Genomic DNA, 27,481 nt, shown 5'->3' with positions numbered 1-27,481 from the left:
TCTCTGATTATGCGAAGACTTGGCATTCTAAGAATTTAGGAAGATTATCTCCTGATTTCCTACATCATGCAACATCTCTTCAAGTAAAAATGCTTGCCAATGTCTGTTACTTTCAAGAGGACAAAACCGAGGCCTCAATGCAATTAAAATGAATGGCAATTCTGTTGCTTTGCCGTTGAGGGGGCTGTGTCCAACACCTCCGTCCCGACGTGTCCTGCAGGGACAGCCTGCTGTACCTGGTCACGAGAGACGGGGGAATTCATTTACAGGGTTCAGGCAAGGAAGAGAATGTGACATAGACAGAAAACTCAAAGACCGTGTTGCAGTTTTCAGGCTGAGCGTGGAAGACGATTCGGATGTCTCCGGCGACGCTGCTCCGCGCACAAAGAGGAATCCCATCACTCCCAGCAGGGATTTTCAGCTCCCAGCCGCGCTCCGCGGACGCCGCAGCTCCGCCCGCCCACCGCCCTCAGGCTCCGGTCAGGGCTCCGCCCCCGCCGCGCGCCTTCCGCGGGACCGACCCTCACGGCCGCAGCTCTCGCGAGAGCTGGGAGTGGCCGTGCCTGGCAGCCGGGCGGTCTCGCTCCGCCGCCATTGTGTTGTGGGAGCGGCGTGAGCGGGCGGCCCGGCCCGGCCCGGCCTGGCCTGCGAGGTGGCCCGGTCGTGACGGTGAGTACGTACCGTCCGCGGCGGCCGCTGCGGCTCGGGCCGCGCCTGCTGCGGGGTCCCGCCCGCTCCGACGCCCTTACGCCAGGGCCGGGGGAACCATTTTGTGCCGTGCGGGGACCGGCCCACTCGCCCTTCTCTCCGCCATCGCCCCCAACGGCCGCTCTGCTCCGCGCCCGCTCTCGTAGCGAGGCCGTGTGACAGCTGGTGCCCCCTAGTCCTCTCTGCCTTCCTTGCGGCCTGTGCCCGGCAGCTGGGGCCGGATGCAGCTTGGGCAGCGGGATCGGGTGCGGCCGCAGGTGCCGGCCGGGCCCGAGCCCTGCGAGCCGCTCCCCGGGGCCTGGTAGAGGAAGTGCGGTGCCCTCAGTGGCTCTGCGGAGCACCCGCTGGCTTCGGGAACAGCCCAGCCTTAGGGCACCACCCGCGGCAGCCTGGGCAGCCATCAGCATTTGTAGATATTCTTGCTCCTCAGTGGGCTCCTGAGAGGCTCCTGAGTTACTTGTCAGTTTCACTACATTGAAGGTTGAGAAAATACCCGTAACGAAGTCTGAGAGAAAGACTCGTAAGCACTGTCTTGTTTGTCATAAAAGCATGATTGTGAGTTAGCCCCGAGGAAGACACGTGAGCACAGGTTACGCGGGAGAAAATTTTATGAATAGTTATATATTAAACCACAGAAGAACTTGTAGCCATGAGAGCTCGAGTCTTAGCTACGTAGAAGTGTCAATGCATAGTTCCAAGCTAGAAAAATTAATTTAGGAGCAGGAAGTGAAGCTTATGCTACCCTCTGATGGAGAGTCCAAGATTGCTTAAATCTGATAGTAATCATGGGAGCTGGGAAAGGCTTTGCTTAGTCTTTACTATCTGAAATTGCTCCTCTTTTATCGATAGAGAGGGTCAAGGCATAAGAGAAATATTTGCTCTCTGTGGTTTGTGAATCTCTTTCTGTGAGGGGGTGTAAAAATGGACACTTAAGGATAGTAACTATTTTTTTCTTTTGCGATTGCATTGCTTTCCCTCAAAGACCCCTTGGATCTTTTATTACTTTGTTATTTCTATCCACGGCTGTGTTAGGGCTAGTTCATCTTTTATAATGCTGTTGGATGGATGACAAGTCAAGAAAGGCAGGACATTTGATCTGTGTGCTCAAAATAGGCTCTGCAGCTCCACCTCCTTTTTCACGCTGGTCATCTGTTTCTCAGGTGACTTAAAGGTTTTATTTCAGAACTTGGTTTCTGACCAAGTCTTGAGAGGTATTGTGCATGTCCCTTTTTTCAGAAGTCCAGAATTGTTTCCAGATTTTTTTCATGAGGCTTTGATTGCTCAGTGCTGTACACATGGTATAAGCTGATGAAATATGTTGCTTTGTTAAGAAGAGTGCTACTCATCCTGCTGTACACCTTCTCATTTCTCTGTTGTTGGGTATAAGCATGAGTAGTGTTAAAATAAGGGAGAAGCCAAAAGTATGTTTTCACTGGTTAATGTGTTGAGGGTTCTTAATGAAGGACACATCAGGTGTGATATTTGAGTAAGGTGTTCCTTTACTTTTCGGCAACAACTTTTTAATAAAGTCAGACTACAACCGTTTCTGTTACTGTTGTTATTGTTTCCTCAGAGAAGTAATTTGGTCTCACTACCTTCTATGTAAATTGAAGTGTATACTTTGTCATTATAAAACTCCCTACAGCATGTTAATTACTGCTTGAGGTTTGTTGAATTCCTGTGTGGGTAAACAAATTGCTTGAGGTTTTGAGTTTTTTTCTTCAGGAAAACTCTTAAGATGATTATACTGTAGAAGGGAACCATTCTCATTCTGAAATATTGTATACAAGCACAGTATTCCTGTTGCAGACAAGTATTGTTGTGGCTTTAATAATGTGGGGGTTTTTTTAGCATGAGACCGTTGTGTGGCTCTGTCCTGTGCTCTGTGATAGCTTAGCATGTTCACCTTATTTATCACCACCTCATTGTGTTACCATAATCAGCATAAGCCTTGTATGTGTTTTGTTTGTATTCAAGCCTATGAAGACAGTTGCATCTCAGGTTTTCAAGGTACAATGCTTAAAATGGTTTTCAGAGAACTCTGGGGAACAAACTCTAAACCCCAAAAGACGTCTTACTAGTGTTGATCACCAGAGTTGAAATGCCTAGATCTTGTTTTGTCTGTCTAGTGAATAGACATCATGGCTCTATTGACTTCAGCTGCATTTCTGTCCATCTGGGTAAGACTATGAGGAAAAGCTGAAGGAATTTGAGTTGTTTGGCCTGGAGAAGAAAAGCCTCCAGGGAAACCTCATTGCAGCCTTTCAGTACTTAAAAAGAGTCCATATGAAAGATGAGGACAGACATTTAGTAGAGCCTGTTGTGATAGGACAAGGAGTGAGTTTAAGGAAGGCACTTTTTGTGATGAACATAGTGAACCATGGGCACAGATTGCCCAGAGAGGTGGTGGATGGTCTGTTCCTGGAAACATGCAAGGTCAGGTGGGATGGGACTCGGAGCCATCTCATCTCCTTGAAGATGGCCCTGCTCATTGCAGGGCGGTTGGACTAGATGGTCTTTAAAGATCCTTTCCAATTCAAACTATTCTATGATATCTGCTAGTTGGATTGCAAGTAAATTTTATAACAGATGCCCAGAAATTGAAAAGCTCTTGGGCAGCAGATTTTTAAAAATTATTTCTTTTAATTACATGCTTTATGTCGCCGAATCTTTATTGAAAGGTAAAGGTAAAATCCAATTTCCTTGATCAGAATTTCTTTGCCTAGATTATAAGGCCCTTTATCCAGCCTCTTTTCACTTCTGCATCAGACATGACAGATGTCAAATGCCTATTCTTACATGACTCTGATTGATATTTATAGCACATCCTTCTCATTTGCTGGCTGAAGCAAGGACTGCAGAAAAAATGTCATGTTCCATGCAGGAAATTAAATAGTGTGTGTACATAAACTGATACATTAAATTTTGCCTTTTCTATTGTGCTGCCTTAACAACTTTTTTTGGGTATAGTTTCTGCAAGATTTCTTCACTTGAAGAAAGAAAATATTCTATAGATAGTATTATCCTGACATACTTGGATTGAAATCACAACCTGTGCTAATTTACAAGATTAGGCTGATGGATAACATTGTCTGTCCTCTTGGGGCTACCACTGAGGAGGAAAATTAGTCTTGTGCCTATTTATGTGTATCTGTAGGAGGAATTTGCTAATTTTGGACTCCATTTCATCTTCTGCAGGTGGTTGGCTCTGGTGTCCTGTCTTCCACTCTGTCCTGTTCTGTGTGAATGCTCTTATTTTTTGTGTTCTGTGGATGGTGCATAAGCAATTTTATTAGTATTAGATGATTTATAATTTAGTCTTTGAAGTTGTCTTACACTTCTGTCTCCTCTGCTGATTCATCTGGACTTTAATTCCTACTAGTAGGAACTTCCAGCTCTTCTTGAACCTTTGCATTTTCTATGTGTGTCTTTGTCTGACTTTTACCTATTCTATTTAATTCATCTGGTTCCACACCTATCTGAAACAAAGTGATTCAGAAACACAGTGGGCCATAACAGTGGAAATAATGGCAGCACTTTTGTTGAGTACTTAATAGTACAGAATTGGATCCATTATTCTGTGCTTGTACCGTGTATTTTTTATTGGGGTAAAACATAGTCAGACAGTGCTTTGAGTGTTAGATCTCGTCAAGACATACGGCTGTTGTGCGCAGCCTAAACTCTGGTCTATATTATTGTGATATTATTTTAACTTCACAGTTTACAGCTTTGATAGTTACTTTTTTACACTCATTGCAGCTTCATACAAGTACTAAACTTGAAGAACTCATTATGGCAGATTACTCTGAAGGTTAAATTGACTATCATTAGTTTAGGAATAAATATGATTGTTACATTTAATTGAACTACTGATCTACTTGAAGTGGTTTACTTTAGATAATTATGCTTGTCCTCGGTTTCTTTTAAATTTCCACAATTATCTGTTCTTTTGAACTCTGGGCTGCTGCTTAGAACATTGTTATTGATATAGTGCTTACAACCTGAGAGTTGCTGCTGAATATTTACCTAAGGTTTTGTATGTGATCTAGGAATTATTTCAGTATATTAATGCAAAGTTGGGCAAGTGAGCATTTCAGATTCCTTACCAGTCGATGGCTTTGGCAAACACAAACGGGTTACTAGTCTTGGAGGCGTGATCTAGAAGTAGGTGTCCTCTGTAATACAAGCCAGTAGTTCTTTTGTACACAAAGGTAAACAGTCACTCAAACTTGGTATACTTTAGAGTCCTGCTTGCAAGATTAAGCATTTTGGCTACTTTGTGTTTGGGCTGCTGTTGTAAAGCTAGCTAACAACTGAACATGCATGAGAACAGTGGTTAAGGAAACTAACCTCAGCTGTCCCAACTGTTAGGTCAGTGGAGTTCTGTACAAACTAACTGGCTTTTACTGGGTAGAATATTTAATTCAGCGTGACTTGAACAAGGATAAGAAGTCCTGAGTATGTGGACTCGTCTTGAAACTGCGGCCGGACATGAAGTGTGTCAGGATTGATGTAGCAGCTTTTTGCAGAATGTGATACTGATGAGCATGGCTGAATTGTGGATGAAATGTGCTTTGTTGATGGATAGGGTTTTTTTTTTATTGATATAGTTTACTCCTGTTCTCAGAAAGTTAGGCCCGAATTAGAAGTGGTTAAAGAGACTATACCACTTCGGCAAATTACGCTGTATCGGTAGGATTCCAAGCCATCTGTTTGAGTTGTTAAGTATCATGCTACTCTTCATGTGCTACACCATTGAGGATACTGCAGTTTCCTTAAATTAAGAACTACTGTTTGTGGTCTGCTTCTGTCTGTACTCTCCTGAGGTGGAAGAATCTAGGTGTCTGGAGTTTGAGGTAAACCTTAAGTCAGATACTCATCCCTGTCCTTGAAATGGTATAGGAAAACATCTTACGTGGAAGAGGCACAAGCATTTCTTTGGAAATGCCTAGAAATAGCAAAAGGCAGATAAACACTCAGCAAGTGAGAAGTAAATTTATGAATACACTTGTGAGATAGCCTGTGGTCCTTAGCATATGTTAGCTTCCATGGGAGTTGTCTTTGGAGAAGTTGAAGGGAGATAGATTGCAGATGTGTTTTTTCACAAGTCTCACAATTTCACCCATGAGGAAGAAGTCTGAATATAATTTCTGTAAGTGTTGAGATGCAGTTCATTAGCAAAAACGTAATATAGGAATTTAAGAAATATGAGTAATCTGTTCCTGACTCATTTTGTGTTAATATGAATATGGTGCGGTTCTTTAGGGAGTACTTCTTATATTTATAATTGCAATAATACATTGTAACAAAATCATAAAAGGGACTGTAGTTTGCTAATTAGGGATGGGAGGAGATGTAAAGAAGAGGTTACAAAAACTAGGATAAGAACTTGTTTCCCCATTTTGCTGATGCACAGTCAGACCAAAGCACTGTGTAAATATTTGTATGTGTGAATCATGTTTATGTTACACCTGGAATGACCTGTGCCTGTTTTACATAAGTTCCCTGCTTCTGTAAGAAAAAAATGATTGGTATGTCCTTGTACAGGATACAAACAATGGAATCAAAACCCTCAAGAATTCCTCGCCGGATATCTGTTCAGGCTTCCAACTCTCCTCTAGGATCTAGAACTGGAAACAGTTTATCTGGTGCATATAGTTCAAGAGAATCTTCATGGAGATTAGAATCTGGGTACCAGGTAATGTATTTTTTTTTCTTTTTATGACGTATAAATAATTTTAAGAGTGTCTTTTTTTACCAAGAAAAGCCCCAAAACTCAAACAAATAAAATTTCTAAAATGCAGGAATTTACTAACCAGGCCAATGACGATAAATCAGTGAACTGGTAGTTCTAGATTTTCTGGTTTTACCTGCTCTTGTTTGTAGCTGCACCTTTAGAAATCAGCTGTTTAATGATTGAGAGGGCATCCTGATAATATGGATATATTTTCTTATGAGTCACTGCCATCTTAAACCTTGGTAAATGTAGTTTTCTGTTGAGGGAGAGGTGAGGGTTTTGTTTGAACTTTGCTGCGTGTAGGGCATTACACTTGAAGTGTCAGTGATGCGAAAAGTACAGGACTGTGTTGTCAGTACACAAGGCTGTACCATTCTGCAGCACCTCCTGTGTTTGTATTTTGAAAAAAAAGAAGAGGAGCTTTAGATTCTGTCTTGGTGGTTTGATGCTGGCCAAATGCCAGGCACCCACAGCAGTCACTCAATTATTCTCCCCTGCTGCAGCTGGACAGAGGAGGGAAGAACTTAATAAAGGCTTCGTGAGTTGAGATAAGGACTGGGAGAAAACACTCCAAGGGCAAAACAGGCTTAAATTAAAGGTACAAAGCGAATTTCTTGCTAGCAAAATCAGAGGAGGATAATGAGAAGTAAAATAAGTCCTGAAAAACACCTTTTCTTCTCCCAACCCCTCCTTCCTTCCTTCCTACTGACAGTGCAGGCAGACAGGGCATGAGTGTTTTGGTCAGTTCGTCACCCAAGGCTTTCTTCCGCTTGGCTCAGGGTCCGGAATCCTTCCCCTGTGAGGCCCTGGGGTCCCTCCCATGGGAGACAATTCTCCATGAACTTCTCCAGTGTGGGTCTACTCTCATGAGCAGCAGTTCTCCCAAAACTGCTGCTGCGTGGGTCACTCTTCCACAGGATGAAGTCCTCCAAGGACCGGCTGCTCCAGCCTGGGAGCAGGGACCCTCTCTGTTCACCGGGACTCCCACTGGATCCAGCCTCCTCCAGGAATTCACCTGCTCCCATGTGAGCACCTCCCCAGCAGGCTGTGGGTGGATCTCTGCATCCCTGTGGATATGCCATGGGCTGCAGAGGCACAGGTGCTTCTCCATGGTCTTTACCACAGCCTGCAGAGGAATCTTGGCTCTGGCGCCTGGAGCACCTCCTCTCCCTCCTTCTCCACTGACCTTGGTGTCGCTGCATTGTTCTCCCTCACATGTTCTCAGCTCCTACTCTATTGTGGCTGGAATTAAAACTGCATCCCTACTTTTGTTTTGATTTCTTCTGAAATCTGTTATCACAGAGGTGTTATCACCATCTCTAACTGGCCCAGCCTTGGCCAGCAGCATGTCCATCTTCAGAGCCATCAGGGGTTGGCTCTGCCAAACATGGTGGAAGCTTCCAGCAGCTAATCACAGAAGCCACGCTGGCCTCCCAGCTACCAAAAACCAGACCATGCAAAACCAACACAGACTCACATTAGCCTGTCATGTCAGTATGTTAGTACAGCTGAGCTTTGTGTGTGCTACATGGGACTGAAAAACAGGCCTTTTTGCTGTTTCACAAGCAGCATTTTGCATTAACCAAACTACTTTTATGGGGAAGGGGAGCTGGGCTCCAGAGGAAGTATTCACACTGTTCAGGTCCTTGCAGTTTGGGAGAGTATTACGAGAAGCAGAGATTAAACTATTTTAGAAATTATTTTTGACACTTGGAAGCAACAGATAGCAGTTTGGCTCAGTTATCTTAGTACTTTTTTCCTGCTCCTGTCAGCAATTCTTACCTCAGTTTTGAGCCCAGAAATGTAAGCCCATTTTGGTCTTTGAAATTGCAGAAACTTAACTCTGTGATTAAACCTTCTTTTTTTTTTAAAAAAAATGGTTAGGACTTTCGTCCCTGCTGACAAGCTATCTGGGACATTGTGTTATATAAAGCCTTTTTGAGAAATAGTTTTGCAAGTAATAGAACATTATTTTTAGCACAGTTAAATATATGTGTGTTACATTTTTGTTACCTCTAGCATGCATGCGCTTATTATTATATAGGCTATAGAGAATGTACAAGGGGAAGCAGTTGTCAGTCATATTTGCATTTTGTAGTCCTACATGCTTTTCACTGTCGGGCTGCTCAGCAAAAGCAAATCGAACAGTCTTACTCTTTTGTAGAGATTTATGGACACAGTCCACATGCAGTGTATGTGTACTGAAAGCCGCTGATCCGAAGAGAAGTCTTCAGCTGAACTTGTGCTGTGAAGTTTGATGTGTTAACACTGTTAAAAAATTTTGACATAATGGACTTTTCATTATTTCATTTAATACATTGATTGCAGTGGGTTCACTGCGCTGTGTATTCTTTTGACTATTTCCTGTTGAGAAAAGTGATTCTGAGCTGAGGAATGATTTCATAAGATTCACCAGTTAAAACATAAGGGAAAATATTTGGATAAAAGGTTATGTTGTATCCCTTTTTTTCCACTCCCAGTTTGTAGAAGGTATACTGAGAGCGCGGCTGGTGCTTAGTGATAAAACCATAGGAAAGCTCCCTCTCTTGACTAACCTTTGGTACTTACAGACCTGGTAGGAACAAATTGCTTTATTGTTTGCAAGTTAAGATTACAGAGACTAGAGCAAGAAGGTTTAAATCCAGTCAGATAGGAATGCAAAGGACAGGCATTTTCACTTTGTTAATCCATTCAGAAACCTACCTTAAAGTATTTAAGATCTAGTGCAGTTACAAATACTTAAAAATTTGTCATTTAGAAGTAAAACTTTGATTATCGGTAATTCTTTAGGTATAGAGAGGACGTGGATTTTCAATACAGAATTTCTATAGAGAGAACACTTGATTATAGGTTAGCTCAATCTTCTGCGACAAATCAGTCAAATTTATGTTTGGTTTTGATTAGGGCTAATAAGTGAGGTTTCTCTTGGGTGGGTTTGTTTTTCATACAGATACGGAATTCTTGTACATCATGCACTTTTGAGATCAATCTGGGTACTTAGCCCCTGCTTATCTGAGGAGGCATAACAAAGAGGTTAATTGTAAACTAATTGGATATTGTGTTGTTACTAGGTAAGTTTAAAATAAATTCCTCAATAAAAAATTGAACTAGTGTCGTTATATGAGGAGAAAGAATCCTTTATGATACAACACAGTAGACATTTTATGACAAATGAATTATAAGTTTATTTTTTTTCAGTGGAGGCATAGGGCCAAGATTAGTTTATAAAATTGTTTTGAATGTTTTCCTGATCGCATTTTTGAGCTACTGAAAATAGACACCATAACCAGAATATCTTATGTAGGGCTTTAATTGTTAAGTTCTGACAAGGGATGTTAGATAAGATGAACTGAAGGAGGAAAACAAGCTGCGATTTTTGAATTTTGGCTTGGTTTTGAATGCTTTGTTGTTGTCTTTAAGAAATGGTGACAGTAACTACTGTTTGTAGTATCAATAGTTCATAGAAAAAGAATGGACAAATAATCACTTAAAAATGCTGCTTAGTGTTAATAAAATGGATGCACTTCTGTAATTTCTGTTAATTTTGCTAATGTCCATGATTATTGTATGGAGCAAATTAAATTGCAGTCTCTTTGCTCAATTATAATATATTCATTGAAATTCAGCTTGTTTTAGTGGCCGAAGAGATGCTTTTGTTGTCATGGAGACTCTTTCTACACCTGTGGGGTTTTTTGCATAACACTTGAAAATGAGGCCCTTAACTCAGCCCCGTTGCTGCAGTATCTGAGTGAGGGTAATGCCTCAAAAGCACTTTTTGTTGTCCTGGGTCAGAACAGAGGACAGATGAACAAGCTGCTATAAAGTAGTCAGAAAAAACCTGAACAACAAAACTTTGCTTTTGCCAGTGGTTCTCCCTAAGCCTGTTTATTTCTTGGCTATCCCTCAAGATTTCTTATTAAACGTTTCCAGATTTGTTACTGCTTCCACCTCCCTGTATTTTCAATATTCAGATCAGATACTGAGTTATTTTTGAGTTTCAAGATGCTTATGATAATCATGTTGTTCTTCAGGAATCCAGTGTATTGAATAGTTCCAGTAGAGACTGGAGAATTGGAGAAGGGGACGCCCGTGAAACTCCTTGGAAGCTTACAGCATCGTCCCCAGCTCGCTACTCAGGGACACTTGATCACCCTTGCTCTGGAAGATTTTTGGGAAGCAGAAGCAGATTGGTGAGAACTGTTAACGTGCAATACTTGGAAAAAAATACTGAAACCCCAGGGTTTTACTTTAGCCTTCCGAGTCTCAAAAGCTGCCAGCAGGGGCTCTCTGTAACATTTCTAGACAAGTAAATCTTACTAATTCAAGATGGAGCAAAAGCTAGAAGATAGCAGTGTTAAAAAACATTCAGAGGATGAAAATAGTGATGTATATGAGTTTTACTAAGAGTTAAGAAATACATTTGAAGTCAGTAGCTGTAAAAGTCCATTTGAAAAGAAAAAAGGAGGGGGTGATTAGAATCTCAAACATGTTATAGTCCTGTGGGATGGCAAGGTTGATATTATTTGTACTTGTTCCCTCAGGTGTTTCCAGGGAGGGTATTTTTTGGATGGTACTAGCGTTATGAGTTAACACAAAGTTCATGGGTTTGGAGATCTGCTTTAGGAAATTTAATTGTAAGGTGCAGTTCATAGTCTGATTGTTCTTACTTACATGCTGTTTACATCATACAGTGAAAGAATGGTTACTTGAGATTCAAGACTCAGGCCCTAATAGTTTATCTTAACTGGGTTCTAGAATGTGCCTTTGTAACTCCAAGAAAGTAGTTTGCTTGTGACATGCTTATGCATTGTAGAGTGACAGTAAAACACTTTGAAGCACAGTCAAAATATTAAGATAGGAAAAGCAGAAAACCGAACAAGTTTGGTGGGACGAGAGTAAAATAAAAATTCTACCCACTTTCAGAGTGAAAGATGTTTGGGTTCTTAAGAGCACTCACATCGTTGAAGAGGTGTTTGTTTTCTTACGTGACTTGAAGGTGAAGCCACTGATATATTGGGGGGTGAGGAGGAGGGAAATAGTGTGCACGTGTTAGCCTTCAGGGGAAGTCGTAGTAGATGTCTACATATAGTTTAAATGCAAATGGGATCTGTGGTTCTAAGTGGTCTACATATTTAGTTAAATTAGTGCTGTAGTTTTCAAGGTGAAACCCCTTTTTTCCCCCATTAAGGTTAATTATTCTCTTAAAGTAAATTCTAATGCAAGTGAACTTTGGAGAAGACACTGAAAATTCCACATATCAAGTAGTGAATGATTAAAAGATAAGGGATATGTTAAATAGAAGATGAATAAGGGAAAGTAACCTGGTTTTGTACTTGGTTTCTGATTTTAGTTTGTCTCCCTACCTGTTTTTCTATGATGGGATTAGGGAAATCCATAAGAGACTTCTTAGTTTGAAAGAGTAAGAAGTTGTGGCTTGAACTTAGTAAAAACCATAATTTAAGTAGAAATAAAACACAGATATAACATACTCTAATTTGTTTGATCTTTAAAGGATCTTGGTTGTAGATAGTTTCTGGGAAGACAAACAGCTAAATTCAGCTTTTTGATTGAGCTCAACATTTTCTTTTTTATATGAAAAAATAAACCCAAAGTTTTTCAAATACAGAATTAATGCCTTGAGTGAAAGTAACCAGATGAACAGCTTTTTAGGCTATTCTGAACTTTTTTTTCTAAGTCCTATAGTGCTGTTTTCTGAAAACTGTTCTATTTCACTGCTGTACACTGCAAAATTGTTTTGTACCTGTTCTTTACTCGGAACTCCTTCGGTTGTGCTTAAGCTTATTGTAATCAAAATTGTTTCTAACAGCTTTTCTTAAGTTCACTCCTTAGCTAATTATGTTTTAGGTTGATAAAAAATAAGTTGGATAGTTAAATAAAATAATGCAGCTCTTCAGTTTTGGCCATTTCTGGACAGCAAAATATGTTCCCTTGGGGATCTGTAAAGCTGTGTTTGATTGTTTATAGCATCTTACAGACAGGCCAGGAATAGAATTTTTCCCCCCTTTTTACAATAATTTTTTTGTTGTAAGCCACATCTATCTGTAAAGGAAATATAATGTTGAATGTTACAGAAACTGACTTTTGGTAGGACTGTATTGAGTGAACCTGGAAATACTAATCAGGAGCACAAGCATAATTCCTGCATTATTTTTAAAGAAAAGGTTTTGTATCTAAAGTTATTCTTTACAATTTTTGTGAGTTTTACAGTATGTTCACTTTTGTGCAGCGTAAGTGCATCTGATATACTATGTAATTTATTTTTTAATGTTATTTCAGTCTACATCTTCTTCTCATTTCACATCTGGGTGTTATGGTGAGTCTGAGAGAACTCAGGGAGCATATTCAAGACTGCATAGCCAGCAGCAAGATAGTGATTCAAAGAGACCTAAACTATCTTGTACATCTACCTCTTCTGTGAGAAGTAATGGCTTGACTGCCTTTTCAGGTGAGAGGTTGATTACCGGAGCTGAGTTACATCAAAATTGTCTGAGTAGTAATATCAGATTTTACCAAGTTTTAAAAGATTTGCTTCAAATATTATGCTTACATCTTTCTTAAGTAAGAAAAATTTATGCCTGCCTGAAGAGTATGTTCGCAATGATAGCAGTATAACAGTATCCAAAGTTCCGAGTATGCTGTTAACATGGTCTTTTGAAAGTCCAGTTGTACTCATGTAATTTCAGAATTGTTACCTGTACCTATTCCATTTGTGGTCAAGCTGAACTTCATGGCTCAAACATACCGTAATTGGTTAAGATTTCAAGAAAAGAATGAGTGCAGCTGCTCTTACTTCATGAGTCAAATGGTGTTGCTACATCAAGGTGTGCCAGGGACAGCAGAAAGGAAATCTTTTCCATACTTAGCAATATGTTCAAGCACAGTGTCATGGCTGGTTAGAGCACTGTTGTTAGGGAAGGAAAACGTTTTTTTAGCAGGGCCTGAACTCCTTCTCTAGGTCCTGCCTAGAGAAACATTCTATACTAAGAGCTCTTTCAGGAAAAGAGATTTTCATTAAACCTGCGAGTAAGTTTGTGAAACTTGGATAGACAGAATTTATGCAATATGCCAATAGAAGTCTAAAGCTCAGGAGGTAACAGTCAAAGCCTTACACTGAAAATACTTTTAAACCATTTTGATACGGATCATTAGATTAATTCAGATTACCCTTGTGAGTATGGATTAAGCGGTTTTTTTAATATCCCCTTATGGAATTGCCCAGCCTCCAAATAAAAATTAATAAATTCTTGCTCAAACATCAGTATTTTTGGTGCTTTCTTACTCTATTAATAAAATTACAGCCATTAATATTTCTCATGGTGTAGAACTGTTGTATCTTTTGTTTCTACATTGGTTGGTTGTCACACTGCTTACCAATGAGTGCTTAAGTTGATTTTGTAAGTTAGCAATGGAGTGATATCAAGGTGAATTTTCCAGAGCCGTTCCAGAGAAGGCTCTTTTGGAACAAGAGTTTTGGCCACAGCTGATATATATACAGTTTGCTATGCAGTTGTTTGAACTATTAACAAAAAGCAAGATCCCTTTTTACACTGAAGTGTTTTGCTCTGTAATGTGAACAAGGATAGTGTTAGTCATTGTTCTTAAAGTTGAGTCTTAACTGCATTCATCAGCTGTTTTTATGAGAAATGAAATTCAATTTAAGCAGCGTCAAGGAGAATGGCAGCATTTACTGTGTCTCTAGCTGCTGTTTTGCTCTAATATGAAACCTTTTTAAAAACTAGCTACCATTAGGAATCTAGATGCTAATTCTCTTCGTCTTCTGTCCTGTAAGAGCGTTAATGGGTCTGACTGTTCCCAAAAGCATTATTATTTTTTGTTTGATCTAGTTTTCAGAACTAACTTGCTGCAAGATGAAGTGAGTGCTCCTAGCTTTTTGTTGGCAGCTGGGTACTTGGTCAGCCTAGTGGTAATGTTAAACTTGCCCTTGATATGAATAACGAAAATGTCTGCGTATGTGCCAGTTTTAATGGAATTTTAGATGATTACAAAACCAGGGGATTTATTTACTTTTTCTTTCTAGAATCCTCGTGGAGATGCAGTAGGATTCCTAGATCTTCATCAGTAATGCTTGACTCCCCTGGAACTGATCTGGTGAGAGAGCGAACACAGTTAGAAAGAAGAACGGATCTCTCTGTAAATAACTTGGTGGATCCCAGCTACAGAAACAGTGACTTTTCATCTTCAACATGTATGTTTTGTGTAACTGAAAGTTCATAAACCTACAGTTTGTATGGCTTTTAGTTTCTTAACACATTCATAGGATCACAGAACGATTTGGTTTGGAAGGGACCTTTTGTTCATCCCCTGCTATGGGCAGGGACACTTTCCACTATCCCAGGTTGCTCCAAGCCCCATCCTGTGTGGCCTTGAACACTTCCAGGGATGGAGCATCCAAAACTTCAATGGGAATGTTCTTCTAATATTCTATTCAAAACACAAACTCAAAATATATTTTAAAGGATCCTTTTAAATACAGTTGGTTGGCCACTTTCCATGCATTGACCAAACCATCAAAGGATATATGAATGGTCTAGCTTGTAGATGCATTCAGTCAGAAAGTGGTGTTGGTGGTCACCACTTTAACTCTGTGATTACTCAGTAAAGCTCTTTTCTTGTTTGTCTTAAAACCTTTTCGTGTTTAGGTATGGAAAGAGAAATAATGTTGATTTGACCTAGGAAAGTTTTTTTCCTAAAAGGTTCATATTATCTCTTTTTATTTGGGTTCTCAAATGGTTATTAGGGAAAAACTGCTAGACCACTGAAAATAGAAATTAATAATAACACACTTTACATGAGGTGAGAGGTTTGTCTCATGACAACTGCTAGGACTAGTAAGGACTTCTGCACTGTAATTTTCACTGTTCAGAGTGCTGTGCCCTTCTAGAGGTGTCTCAGGGGGAGCCCACCATTAGTCTTGATCTGCAGCCTTTTACAGATGCATTAGTGGCATTTTGTAATGCAGAAGTTTAAAAAAAAGACATCTTCCTAGGTAGAGAAGATAAGCAGAAAAGATTAAAACTACTTTCAGAATTTGTCCTGTAGTCTTGCCTCAACAGAAGAGTATATTTTAATGAAATCACACTCTTAGCACTATTTAGTAAGTGGACAGTTTGACTCCTCTGCCTGGTGAACCTAATGAGGGAAGTGGATTGGTGAGCAGTCTTGCTTTGTACTGTCTGTGCTGCATTTCTAGCAGTAGTGCTGCTATTAAGTGCTATAAAGTAACTCCCAAATGTGTTCCCTGATGTGTAATCAGAAGCATATGGTAGATGATTGGCATCTGTGCAGGTGTTTCGTTGCTGGAATCTGCCAGATAAATAAAGCTCATCTTCAGCAGTAAATGGTGATTGCAATGCAGAACCCATTAAAAGAAAGTCACCAAAACTATGAAGATGAAAGCTTTTAAATTGAGAATACATAGAGAGCTTGTGTTTCCTACCTTCATCTGTCCATGCTTGTTACTCCTTCCCCCTTTTCCCACCCACAAGTCCCCAGTGCAGCCATTTGAGAATGGAGACTAGCCACCTCAGCTGCTTCATGTGAGCTGCAGTTCATCTACAGTGGAATTCTTCTCAGTGTGTTAAGATACTCAGACAGCATTTACAAAAGATATGCAAAAGATATGCTTGTAAGAATGATAGAATGGTTTGGGTTGGAAGGGACCTTTAAAGTCCCCTAGTCCGATCCCCCTGCAGTGAGCAGGGACATCTTCAGCTGAGACAGGTTACCTAGAGCCCTATTGGACCAGACCGTGAATGTTTCCTGATGTGTTTGAGCACAACTTGTCATAGTATTTTCCTCTGCTTTTCTGCGACAGATCTTCAAGACAGGCCTGCCTCTTCATATGCAGAGGGAGCAAGACCAAAAGAGAACTCTTTAAGCACTTTGAGGCTGAATGCACCCATGAACCGCCAGTTGCCTTCTGATCATCAGCCATCTTTTTTCAGCAGAGACTCTGACGTGAGCTCTTCTAGATCCAGCTATTCTTCAAGACAAAGGAGAAATGAATTGGAATCTCCCCAGAGGAGTGTGCAGCCAGCATTTTCTCTTACTGCCATTAGAGATGAAACCCATTCCTCAAGTAGTTCCGAAAGGGTTTTATCTTCTCAGAGGTCACTGAATGAGTCTGCAGCTGACAGCGAGGGGAGGCGCACAACCAGACAGCTGCTGTCTCGTTTAGCATCTAGTATGTCATCTACATTTTTCTCTCGAAGGTCTAGCCAAGACACGTCGCATCCAAGATCATTAGGCTCTGAAGAGTCAACGGTGGTTCCAAGAGCTCAAGCTGCGATGTCCAGTAGTAATGGAGCTGCAGCTCCAGAAGTTCCAGGACTTCAGTCACCCGAAGCTTCTCAGGGGTTTAGTTTTCTTGGACGAAGATGGGGTTTATCAGGAGTTTCACAGAATCGCAACTCTGATTCTGATGGGGAAGGTTACAGACCAGACACTGAAAGTAGGAGCACAGGATCCTGGTTGTCGTCCTCTTTGAGGAACAGATGTACACCTCTCTTCTCCAGAAGAAGAAGAGAAGGAAGAGATGAATCTGCAAGGATCTCTATCTCTGATGCAACTGCTAGATCACAACATGGCTTTAGAAGGAGAGAGTCAGGTGAGGAGAACTCTCTTGAAGCGTCAGATAGCCCTCCTCGGGCTTCTGTTAGCAGACCAACACCTGCAGTATCTGTTATTTCTACAGCTACTGCTTCCCCACCAGATTCAGCCCCTAGTGGAAGAAGTTCGGGAATTCTGCCTGGTTCTCTCTTTCGCTTTGCAGTGCCTCCAACATTAGGAAGCAATCTGTCTGACAATCTTATGATAACTGTAGATATTATTCCCTCTGGCTGGAATCAGTCTGATGGACAAGAAAGCGGCAAGTCTAAAATACCACCTTCAAGAGATCCAGAAAGACTGCAGAAAATTAAAGAAAGGTAAGTTATTATGTTCTTTTACAGTGGTAAAATGTACCTGTTTTAACCTGAGAGGGCTTTCTGCTGTCATGATTTCAAAAGAAAACTTTCCTTTAGAGGAGATGGCAACTCAGTCCTGTCACCTGTATTCTCACTTTTGTCTTCAAGAAACTTATTTTAATTCTTAAAGGTTTGAGAACAGTTTGATAAGTGGAATTTTCTTTATAAAGAGTCCTACATTAAATGTCACACATTTGTTGGTATTCCATCCTCTTCAGCCTGCTTTTAGAAGATTCTGAAGATGAAGAGGGTGACTTATGCAGAATCTGTCAGATGTCTTCTGCAAGTTCTGACAACCTTTTAATAGAGCCATGCAAATGCACTGGAAGTCTGCAGTATGTTCACCAGGAGTGCATGAAAAAATGGTTGCAGTCAAAGATAAATTCAGGTAAAGCAAACTCTAGACCAAAGTAGACTTCCAGTTACACAGGGAGGTTTATCAGAAGGATTGCACTGTATTTAGTTGAAAAGTGGGGACAAACAGTAGTATGGCACGGCACTTCCAGGCTTTTTGTGTCTGTGCAGCTTCTCATGTGAGTAGTTCCAAGAACTGTATTTCTTGTTTAGAGAGCTATGCTTTTTTTGGAGTTGTCTACTAAGATATTAGACAAAAGATAACATTGCAGAGGTGTAGCTTTAGAATTACTCTGCCACTTCAGCGATACCGCTTTGGGTAGTACTTGTTCCCCACCCTTCCTAATGGAAGTGGTTGTACTTTTTTTGGAGACTTCTGTAGCTGAGCTAACTCTTAGGAAAGGTTAGGATATTGTCATAGGAATTTGAAAATTCAAAAATTATTTTGAATTGTAACTAGACTTAAGTATGTTGATTTTTTTAAAAAAAACTAATTCCTGTTCAAGGCACTTTAAAATTGCTTGTTCAAAAATTACTTCAAAGTGCATATATATAATTCTTTAAAAAACACTTGAGATATTGCATGCTGTAGAAATATTTTTGTGACAGATTGATTGACCAGTTTGTAACTGTTGTCTGTAGTATTCTTAAGGCTTAAAAGTAGGTGGCTTGATAGAAGACATGAAATACTTTGTACCAGAGGAAGACATTAGTATCTGACTTTTTTACTCAGCACCAGAGAATCACAGTCATCACAGTAGGGATGTTTTAGAAGCCTCGGTCTGTAGCAGAAATTAATTTGAAGTATTTAACTATATATAAAGACCTACGTCCACTGTCAATTTGCTTTGTTCATCTTGTTGCTTATGGAGGAGTCTGTTTTAAAACTGATATAAGACAAAATGTTACTTTATAATAACTTCATTTTGTTACATTTATTCTTACTTTTGTGTGTATTTGGATGGCATGGTAAAATTCAGAAAGCCCAAGAAGATCTTTTATGCCAGACTAGCAGGAAGAGGCATATTATGTCCAGAGTGAATGTGAGGCAAAATAGGTGCAGCTGGATAGAGGATAAGCATTCTACAGTATTTAAATTCTGACAATAAAAATTAAATTTTGACAGCAGCAGATGTCATTACATTCCTATTAGAGGCTTTTTCTTCTTCTAACCTTGCTCTGCAAAATAAAGCCAAAAATTACGTAGAGTTTTTCGTGTTTCTGTGACTGTGTCGTATATTACGGATTGTTGAAACTTGACACTTTTTCCCTTTGCCCTCCTCCCCACCAGGTTCTTCTTTGGAAGCAGTGACAACCTGTGAATTGTGCAAGGAGAAGTTACATCTTAATCTGGAAGACTTTGACATTCATGAACTCTATAGGGCACATGCAAATGAACAAGTTAGTATATTTTACCTATTTGGTAAGTGTTGCTTTAGTGCTGGGAGGGGCAGTCTTTAGAGAAGCCAAATGCATCTCCATTTCAGGAGGACTGTTGCACATATAAAGTAATGTTAATGCGGAGCAGATTTTTCTCCTCAATGCTCCAACTACCACTACCTTCCTGCTACGCTTCCTAGAGCTGAGCTTTCCGTTGGTGTAATATATCTCTTTTCTTAGTTGCATATCTGTCCTCTGGCTTTGTAATCCAGTGTCTCTGCCACATAGGTGCAGTGTGAATTCTAGCTTTATTAGATTGAATTTCACATTAAGTCAGGAGTTGTCATCGCTTTTAGCTGTTTTTGAACACAGATTAGCAGTTATTTTAAACATACAATTACAAACTTCTTTTGTTTCATTAGAGTGGTAGAAACTAACCTCTGTTCTAGCAGTTTCTAACTGCTCCTTCAAATAATTTCCTTACTTAAAAATAATCAAAGGCCCCTTGGTCTTTCTCTTGTTATTTAAAATAGAACATGTTAGAACTACTGGATTGTGTAGTATTTAAAAATGAGTAAATAACAAAAGGCTGGTCTTTTTAAGTGGACTTTTTCCTCATCCTTTGGGTTGTATTCTGACATTATACAAAGACTAATGATAGTAGAAATACCAGATGACATCAATTTTGGGGCAAAAATCAGCCTCTAATTTTTTTATTATTTAAAGTAAGTTCTTACCCTGGTACAATTGATAGGAATTCTAGGGTAAGTACCCTAGTACAAGATGATGGCCACAAGAGTGCCATCATCTTGTTTTAGTACTAGTGCTTATCGGTCACTGCATATTAACAGAAATAACTTTGAAATTTTTTCCTAAAGAATTGACTAAATTACCTGTTCAGCAGTAGCATTTTTAATGCTTCTCTCTTATCTTAGCAGGTAAAGGAATTTCTCAAATATTTATAACATCATAACATTCTTAAAGTATATTCCTTTATTTTTGGCTTTCTGTGAAGCCTTGGGACCACAGAGGAGAAACCAGTAGTATTGGTTTTATTTCCCCAAGTGATATAATACTCTGATTCGCACATTCTTTCCTCTGAACTAATCATGCTGACTGAGATTGGATTTGTGGAACTCTATTTATCTCCAAGGATATCCATACTAGATTTGGGATGGATGGGAAGGACCAGAAATACAAACAGCTTTTCAGCTACTTAGATTTTTTAGTATTACATTTTCCTCATTCTTTTGGAGCAAGTAGAGATAAATCTGTAATGATTCCATTAAAATCTAATTGTTGTTCTACTTGAATCATATATGCAGATGTATTACTGACATTCTGAATGTTTCTTTTGATCTCCTTTAAGGCAGACTATGAATTTATCAGCTCTGGTCTCTACCTTGTAGTGTTGTTACACTTATGCGAGCAGCGCTTTTCTGATATGTTAGGAACTGCAAATGAGGCCAGCACACGTGTCACAGTAAGTATGCAGTGATTTTCTGGCAGGAATTGCTCATACAGAGAAGGAGAAGGAGATTGTTACCTTGAGTGACCTAGGAGCTAGATACCCAAGAAACACACTTTTTAAACAAATTTAGGTGGTCTAAAATGAGCTGTGCTTGTCTGTGCACCGTATTTGATTGGAAACTGAAGGTACTACATAATTGCAGGTACGCTGCTACGGCATGCTTTTTGTCAAGATTATTGGTAATTCATTAGCTGGCATACATGTTGTGATGATTACTGTGAATTTATGCAAAACTGGAAGGTTAACCTCTCTCTGTGCCAAGCATGCAGTTAAGAATGCTGGACTACCTGATTTGTTTAGTTTTTCTCATTATGCAAAGGTCTAGAACTTGCAGTGTTTGTCTGCTGGAGTACCCCTAAACGTGTACTTGAATATTAACATTCTGCAGCAGCCTATTAGCTGTAGTATGATTTCTCTGGCATTAGTCAAACTCTTTATTAGTTGCATTTGACTGCATTCTCATCACTTGAAAGGCCTGGCTTAGGAATGTGTTAAGTACACCTTTAACCAGTAAGAGTTCAGTGTACAGAGTCCTTTCTGCACAGTGACTCACTCATAAATTCAGTGTTCTACATGTTTATTTGATACTAAATAATTAATCAGTTCTCGTAGCTGAGTTCCTGAAAAGCCAGTTGTTTTAGGTTTTTTGCTTACATACAAAAAAGTGACAGTATTAATCTTATCCAGTGCATATGGGGATGGTTGACTGCTAGCAGGTACTAGATCATTAGAAGAGACAGGACTGTGCTCTAGCTAATCTCTTAATGTATTAGAACAGTGCTCCTTTTTTCTGTGCGGATCCAGCATAGGGCTTGTATTCTGTGGTCCAGTTTCTGTGCTACAAGTGTAGCAATATAAGACACATGATGTAGTTATAGCCAGCATAGATTGTTAGCTTGAGTGTATTGAAGAACGTGTTTTTACTGGTTTCCCATCAGAGGAAGCATTACATACTTCTGTGTGTGATGTTGCATTTTAAACCAGTGAGAGCACCAATGCTGGTATTTGATATCAAGCATAAGAGTAAACTGTGGAAGCTCGTTTTACCTGCAGTGTCTCAGTATCTGGACTTTTAACTGAAGCAGTGATGCGGATTGGCAGAGACAAAAGAAAACCACTTGGATGAGACTTTTTATTCGTAGGAATTTTCTTTGGGTTTTGATACCACACGCTTCTAACATCAAACTGCCACCGTTGCCTAATAGTAATCCCGGTCCTAAGATTTTAATTGTAAAGAAAAACTTTTGTGTTTATGCATTTTTCGTGAACCACATTCATTCTGAGGGTTCTGTTTTGTCATATTAGTCGTGAAGTAAATGAAATTGATTTAACTAGTGCAAGTCCTTACTGTGATAATGTTTTTCTGCATTACAGTTTTTAGGAATGGTTTTCATTAAACTGACACTTGTTTATGTTTGCTGCTTTCAAAATTGATGTGTTTTACAGACTGTAGAACATGAAGATGATGTCACAAGCTGCTTCCCACAAACATTTTACAGCTGAAATAACTGCAGCAGCAATTTGAAGTCTAATGTGTCTAATTTGAAATCTAATTTATATTAAATTTTGCATTGTTTTTTGTAAGTTGGGCAAATGGGTTAGGATAACCAAGATCTGTCATGAAGCTTTGAGATGTGAAAAGTGAAGAAAACTTTGCTAACTTGTTGCAAATTTCTGCAGATAACTTTGCAACTTTTAAACTACTTTCTCTCTGCCTTGTTTCTAGTTTATTAACCTTGCAAGAACTCTTCAGGCACATATGGAAGATATTGAAAGTAGGTGCTTCCCCTCTTTCCCTCCCCTCCCATTAGATCAATTCAAAGCTAATGAGTACAATCCTCCTTGCCAAGATTCATAATACTGAAAACCTTACTCAGCAGTGCTTTTTCCATCGTTAGTAGAATTATTCTGAGGGGAAACTGATTTTAATTCTCCATGATTAATTTACCAACAGCACAGAGTTGTTTAGACCACAGAAGTGTTATCTGCAATTGATAACAAAATTCCTTAGTAGTTACAGTTTGGTTATTGTAGTTCTGGTAATTCATAATTACAGGATAAATGGAGACCTTCAGGTTATTGCCTTTTACAAGAGTCTTAGTAGGAAAAATACATTGAGGATTGAATTTTACTGCATTTAAATTAGACACTTATATTGCCATTTTTCTTCCCTTTTTTTTTCTTGCCCTCTTCTCCCCTTTGTTTTTTCCATTCACATGCACTTTTTGGTTGTGTGGGTTCCTTGACTAGACCTATCAGGCCTCGTGAATGAAGTCTAAAGGTTGCTAATCATCTAATGGCTTATTTTAGTGTGTTTAAATTTCTGGTAAATATACCCTGGATCTATTTCTGAGCGTGTTGAATAGGCAAGAGAAGGGTAGTTTGTCTACCCTTTTTTTTCCTAGCGTGCATGTTAGTGTCTGTTAACTGTATATGGCTTTTCAGTACACAGGATACTTTTGGAATACTGTGAAGAATGGGAGAGAGTGTGTGTCTGTGTGTGTGTGAAAGAGGGAGTTCACCTGGTTCAAGGTGATTATTTCTGCAATCAGAGCAGACAAAGATGGACGAGTTCTGAATTGATTCCTAACTTATGTGCATCCTTACTATAGGAAAAATGAATGAGTGTCATTTTATGCCTTAATGCAATCAATATTTGATTCAGCCTTTAACTTGCAAGTGAGGAATACTAAGTTCTAGATTTTTTTATTGATGCGCTTCAGTTACATTTCTAAGAACTGAAGAAGCAGTGAGTCAGACTTTTCTTCTTTCTGTGTTCAGGGATGGAACAAGTTACTTCAGTACAAATACTTCCTTGCCTGCAGACCTTGCTTAAGATGCTGTCCTGTTACAGACAAGCTAATATTTTACTAACCTAATGTAGACGTGTGTACTGACTTTTCTATCAGAGTTGACAAGTGTGTATTTGTCTTTTAACTCACCTTGCAATGACAAAATACCGTGCATATGTGGCCTTTGTGTCCATCTTGCATATGCTGAAAGGACAGGAGTGGAGAGAGGACCTGGTTCCAAGTGGGCCCAGGTTGCATTAAGTGACATAGATATAGATATAGATTTAAGTCTTTGTTTAGACTGTTGAATCTTTCTAGGTATTTTAGTATTCAAATTCTTAACTTAGGGAGTAATTTCTTTTGCTTATGTTGGATGCTGCTGTCATGGATTGAGTATATCCTGCTCTGACCACTGCTGGAATTAGCCACTCTAAGCTCTATATAAAAGTTGAATCTCTGGCATAATTAAGTTTTCTTCCTCTTATTTTGAGGAAGAAGAGTAGGAGGACACTGCATATTGTATATTCTGTTGAGTTTTGATTTGAAAATGCTGTATTTTTCTGACATGAGATGCATTTAAGAATTCAGCTATGTGATAACGCAAGGTTTGACTGAGTATTACAGTCTGCTATTTAATATTATAAAACCACCTTTATTTCCTCTACTTATCCTAAAGTGCTTTAATTTCACACATTTTTTTCAAGACTTCTGATTACACTGTGTTGTACCAACAGCTTCTGAGGATGATTCTGAAGACTGATGCTGGTGGAACTTTCATACTGCAAGAAGCAAATGGAATTGCTGCAGAAATGCTGAACTGGCAAGAACAACGTCAACATGCATTTGTTTTATTCCTCTCCTTAGTAAAATGCGCATTGAATATTACTGTAGTTTCTGAAGCATTTTTGAATTCAAAATCAACTGCTGCACAGCAGAGCTCAGTGGACTTGATAACTATTCAGCTCATGTGAAGATTAGATACATAGAAAGCAACTTGCCTTTTTAAATTATGAGGATGTTGTGCTTTGTTTTGGAGGACATCAGATTCTGAATAGTTAAGGAAGCTCTGTCTCCCTTTGTGTTTCCTTCTTACTGTAGTCAGACTTCCGGTTTTGTCTTACCGAGTTTTGCTCCTGTACTGGCACCAAGTGGTTATAGTGGGTTTCAGGGGGAGGGTGGGGATGCCCGTGTACTTAAATAGGTTTTGTTTGGGTGTTCTTAAATGCCTCTTTTGCCGCATCATATAACTGATTGCTTCCATTGTTAATGAATGAACAGGAGGATGAGCAAGATACTGTAGAGATTGTTTGGGTTTTTGGCTCATTTGCAGATTATTATGTAACTCAAAAAGCAATAACTCACAGTGGTCTTTTAATACTTGGTGATGGCTTTTTTATGTACCAGTTTGAAAATCTGAGATTATATTTGATATCATGTGGCTGTTCCATTATGGAATATTACAGGTGTAAACTCTTGCATTTCAGCATTCCTAGCAGATATGCAACTTGACAAGGACCTAAGGTTGTTTAGTTTAATCAGACTTTTTTTAGATCCCACCTTCACTGTTCAAAGCACTGGTTATCAATGTGTTTTCTAGTGTTGTCACTTCTTTATAAATAAAGACAAAAGAGGTATGCATCTCCACTGGTATTGTCCATTTTATTTAAATGTGGCTATCTACCAGAACTTACACTTGAAAACATAGAGAGCTGTAGTCTGTGGTATATCTTTACTAGTGTTTATAAATTCTTACCGAGATATTTAAGATTGTTCTGACCGTTTTGGATTGAAATGCTTTCTATAAATGGTGGTACAATAAATTCTTATATATGTACTGGAATTGTATTTCCTATGTGTTAGTTTTGTAATTACCACAGTAACAATGTGTCTGCAGAGTGCCGTATGTTGAAATGCCGTGAGGTTTAGTTTATTTTTACAGTATGTAAAACTAACTTCTGCAGATGAAAGGATGTGCCTTACCAGCTGAAATGAACTGTGTGATTTTTAGAGTTAATTTTGTTAGCACTAGATGAGTTGGCCTGTCATCTGTAAGACTTGAATGAAAATTGAATGCTAAGGAAATGGCATATTTCTATGCTCATTCTGGTAACCTTAGGTATTTGGTGCCAACACTTAAAAGTATTATTCAGTAATTAGTTGAAATACACCTCTGGGACATTCATCTGCAAAGTGAAGGTTCAGGCATATGTGAAGATGTTTCTAACTCATTTCTGAAGAAGGTGAAGTTTTATTATAATGTTCAGTCCTTGCTGAGTTAGATGGTACAGCTTAATAAAATGTCATATAGTGAAGCTGTCAGTATTTCATATGCACTCAATACATTTAGGGTTACAAGCATGGGTTCTGATACCCTAATAAATTGATTACTTGAAGGATATTTTAATTTTTTTTCTTCAGTCTTTGTAAGAAATACCATTCCACAAAGGTAAGCAATGTAAGGAACTCCACATACAAATGTGGTTGAAATGATCCGTACGTTTGGTGTCCTCCAGCCTTGTTGAGCTTCAGTGCAAATGGAAGAGTGACATGGGGGAATAGCACAGTGGAATTGGTGAAGAGTAGAGGGTCTGAATGTACCAGTTGGGAAGAGTGCTGCAGCAAACCAGCTGCCTTCTCAGAGGAGAGCTGCCTTGCAACCCTGATGCCCCACAGCTTTAGATGGGTAGAGCCTGGGAGCAGCCAGATTAGTTGTCCTCTATGTAGCTGTGCTATGAGATCTCTGTCCATGGGAGCACCTACCTGTGCAAGCTCTTGTGGGTGTATCCAAGTGGATTTTTGTTAGCACACTGCACATGTGTCTATGCAGGTGTCTGTGCAAACACACATTTTGTCCTGTCCACACGTGCACAAGCCCTATTTATTCCCTGGGTTTCAAGACATAAGGAATAACTGTGGCTTGTTGGTGGTTCTAGCAATTCATACCTGATGCTCAGTGCTGGGCCCAGATCTCCCTAATGAGGCCATTGATGGACAGATCCAGGTGTGAATGGGAACAAGCTGCAGAGAATTGAGTGCCTCATCCCATCCTGGAGTCAGTTAAGAGCTGTGAGGTCGACAGGATGCAAAAGTCTTCAGTGCCATCATGAGTCTTTAGGGCAGTGGTGCCTGCAGAAGTCCTTGGTGCTCTGCTGGATGTCTTCCAAGTGTGCATCCTGGCCTTGTGTGGAGCATGAGGAGAGCATGTTTTTCCATGTCACAGTTCTGACTTCTGCTACTGTGTGTGTAGTCGTCTTTTGTTCTGTGCCACACTCATCTCTCAGGTTGTTTACACTGCTTTAACCTGCCTTGCTTCAAACGTCCACCTTGTGCACTGCTGCACTCCTCTCAAACCCGAGCACGGGCTGGGCTCTTCTGTTCGTTAACACGACAACTAAGAACACTGCACATGTGCAGCACAGAGGATCCCACCCGTGCACACGAACTCTGCAGCGCCATGCATGCACAATTAAAAAGCAGTAATAAAACGCCTCAAACATATAAACACCCAGCAAAAATGCCTGCACGTGAGCGGCAGGACTCAAAAAAGCAAAGGGCTGATCAACGACTTGGAGAGCGGCACACGCGCAGCACAGTGAGAAGCTGCGTGTGGGGCTGCTCGCTGTCTCCCCATGCTGGCTGGCAGGCGGTACTGCAGCCACCCGGCCAAAGGCTGCACGTGCGCAGTGCCCCGATTACGTTATTTGGGACAGCTGCGCTGCGCAGGGAGCGGCCGCAGCTACGCACGCGCAATGCCTCGTGGAGGCCGCGCACGCGCGGCCTTTTGTTTCCCTCGGTGCCGCTGCCTCATGCTGTAACATCCCGTGCCGCGGCCAGGATCTTACGCCTTCCCTGGGTGCTACCGCCTCATGCTGTAACATCCCGTACCGCAGCCAGGACCTCATGCCTTTCCTGGGTGCCACCACCTCGTGCCTGTCCTGCCTTTTGGGGCCAAGCTGCCGAGAGTGTAAATTGC

General features: G+C 40.0%; 1 protein-coding gene across 7 annotated transcripts; it reads left to right on the top strand.

The window, feature by feature from the left end:
• Positions 1-544: 544 nt before the first annotated feature.
• MARCHF7 (membrane associated ring-CH-type finger 7) lies at positions 545-25,152 on the top strand. 7 transcript variants are annotated; one of them, XM_040069133.1, is made up of 12 exons: positions 548-669; positions 6,256-6,406; positions 10,477-10,635; positions 12,743-12,911; positions 14,505-14,672; positions 16,302-17,093; positions 17,259-17,412; positions 17,670-17,839; positions 19,097-19,206; positions 20,555-20,668; positions 22,443-22,491; positions 24,243-25,152. In XM_040069133.1, the coding sequence occupies exons 2-12, from the start codon at positions 6,266-6,268 to the stop codon at positions 24,266-24,268; spliced, it is 2,052 nt and encodes a 683-aa protein (XP_039925067.1). In that variant the 5' UTR covers positions 548-669; positions 6,256-6,265; the 3' UTR covers positions 24,269-25,152. The 7 variants fall into 7 exon arrangements, with proteins under 7 accessions (XP_039925061.1, XP_039925067.1, XP_039925066.1 ...); XM_040069132.1 differs by having other exon boundaries at positions 17,181-17,412; XM_040069130.1 differs by lacking the exon at positions 22,443-22,491.
• The last annotated feature ends 2,329 nt before the right edge of the window (positions 25,153-27,481 follow it).

This window comes from Hirundo rustica, chromosome 7, assembly GCF_015227805.2.
Source record: "Hirundo rustica isolate bHirRus1 chromosome 7, bHirRus1.pri.v3, whole genome shotgun sequence".
NCBI classification, from domain to species: domain Eukaryota; kingdom Metazoa; phylum Chordata; class Aves; order Passeriformes; family Hirundinidae; genus Hirundo; species Hirundo rustica.
This window is presented reverse-complemented; position numbering and strand designations above follow the sequence as displayed.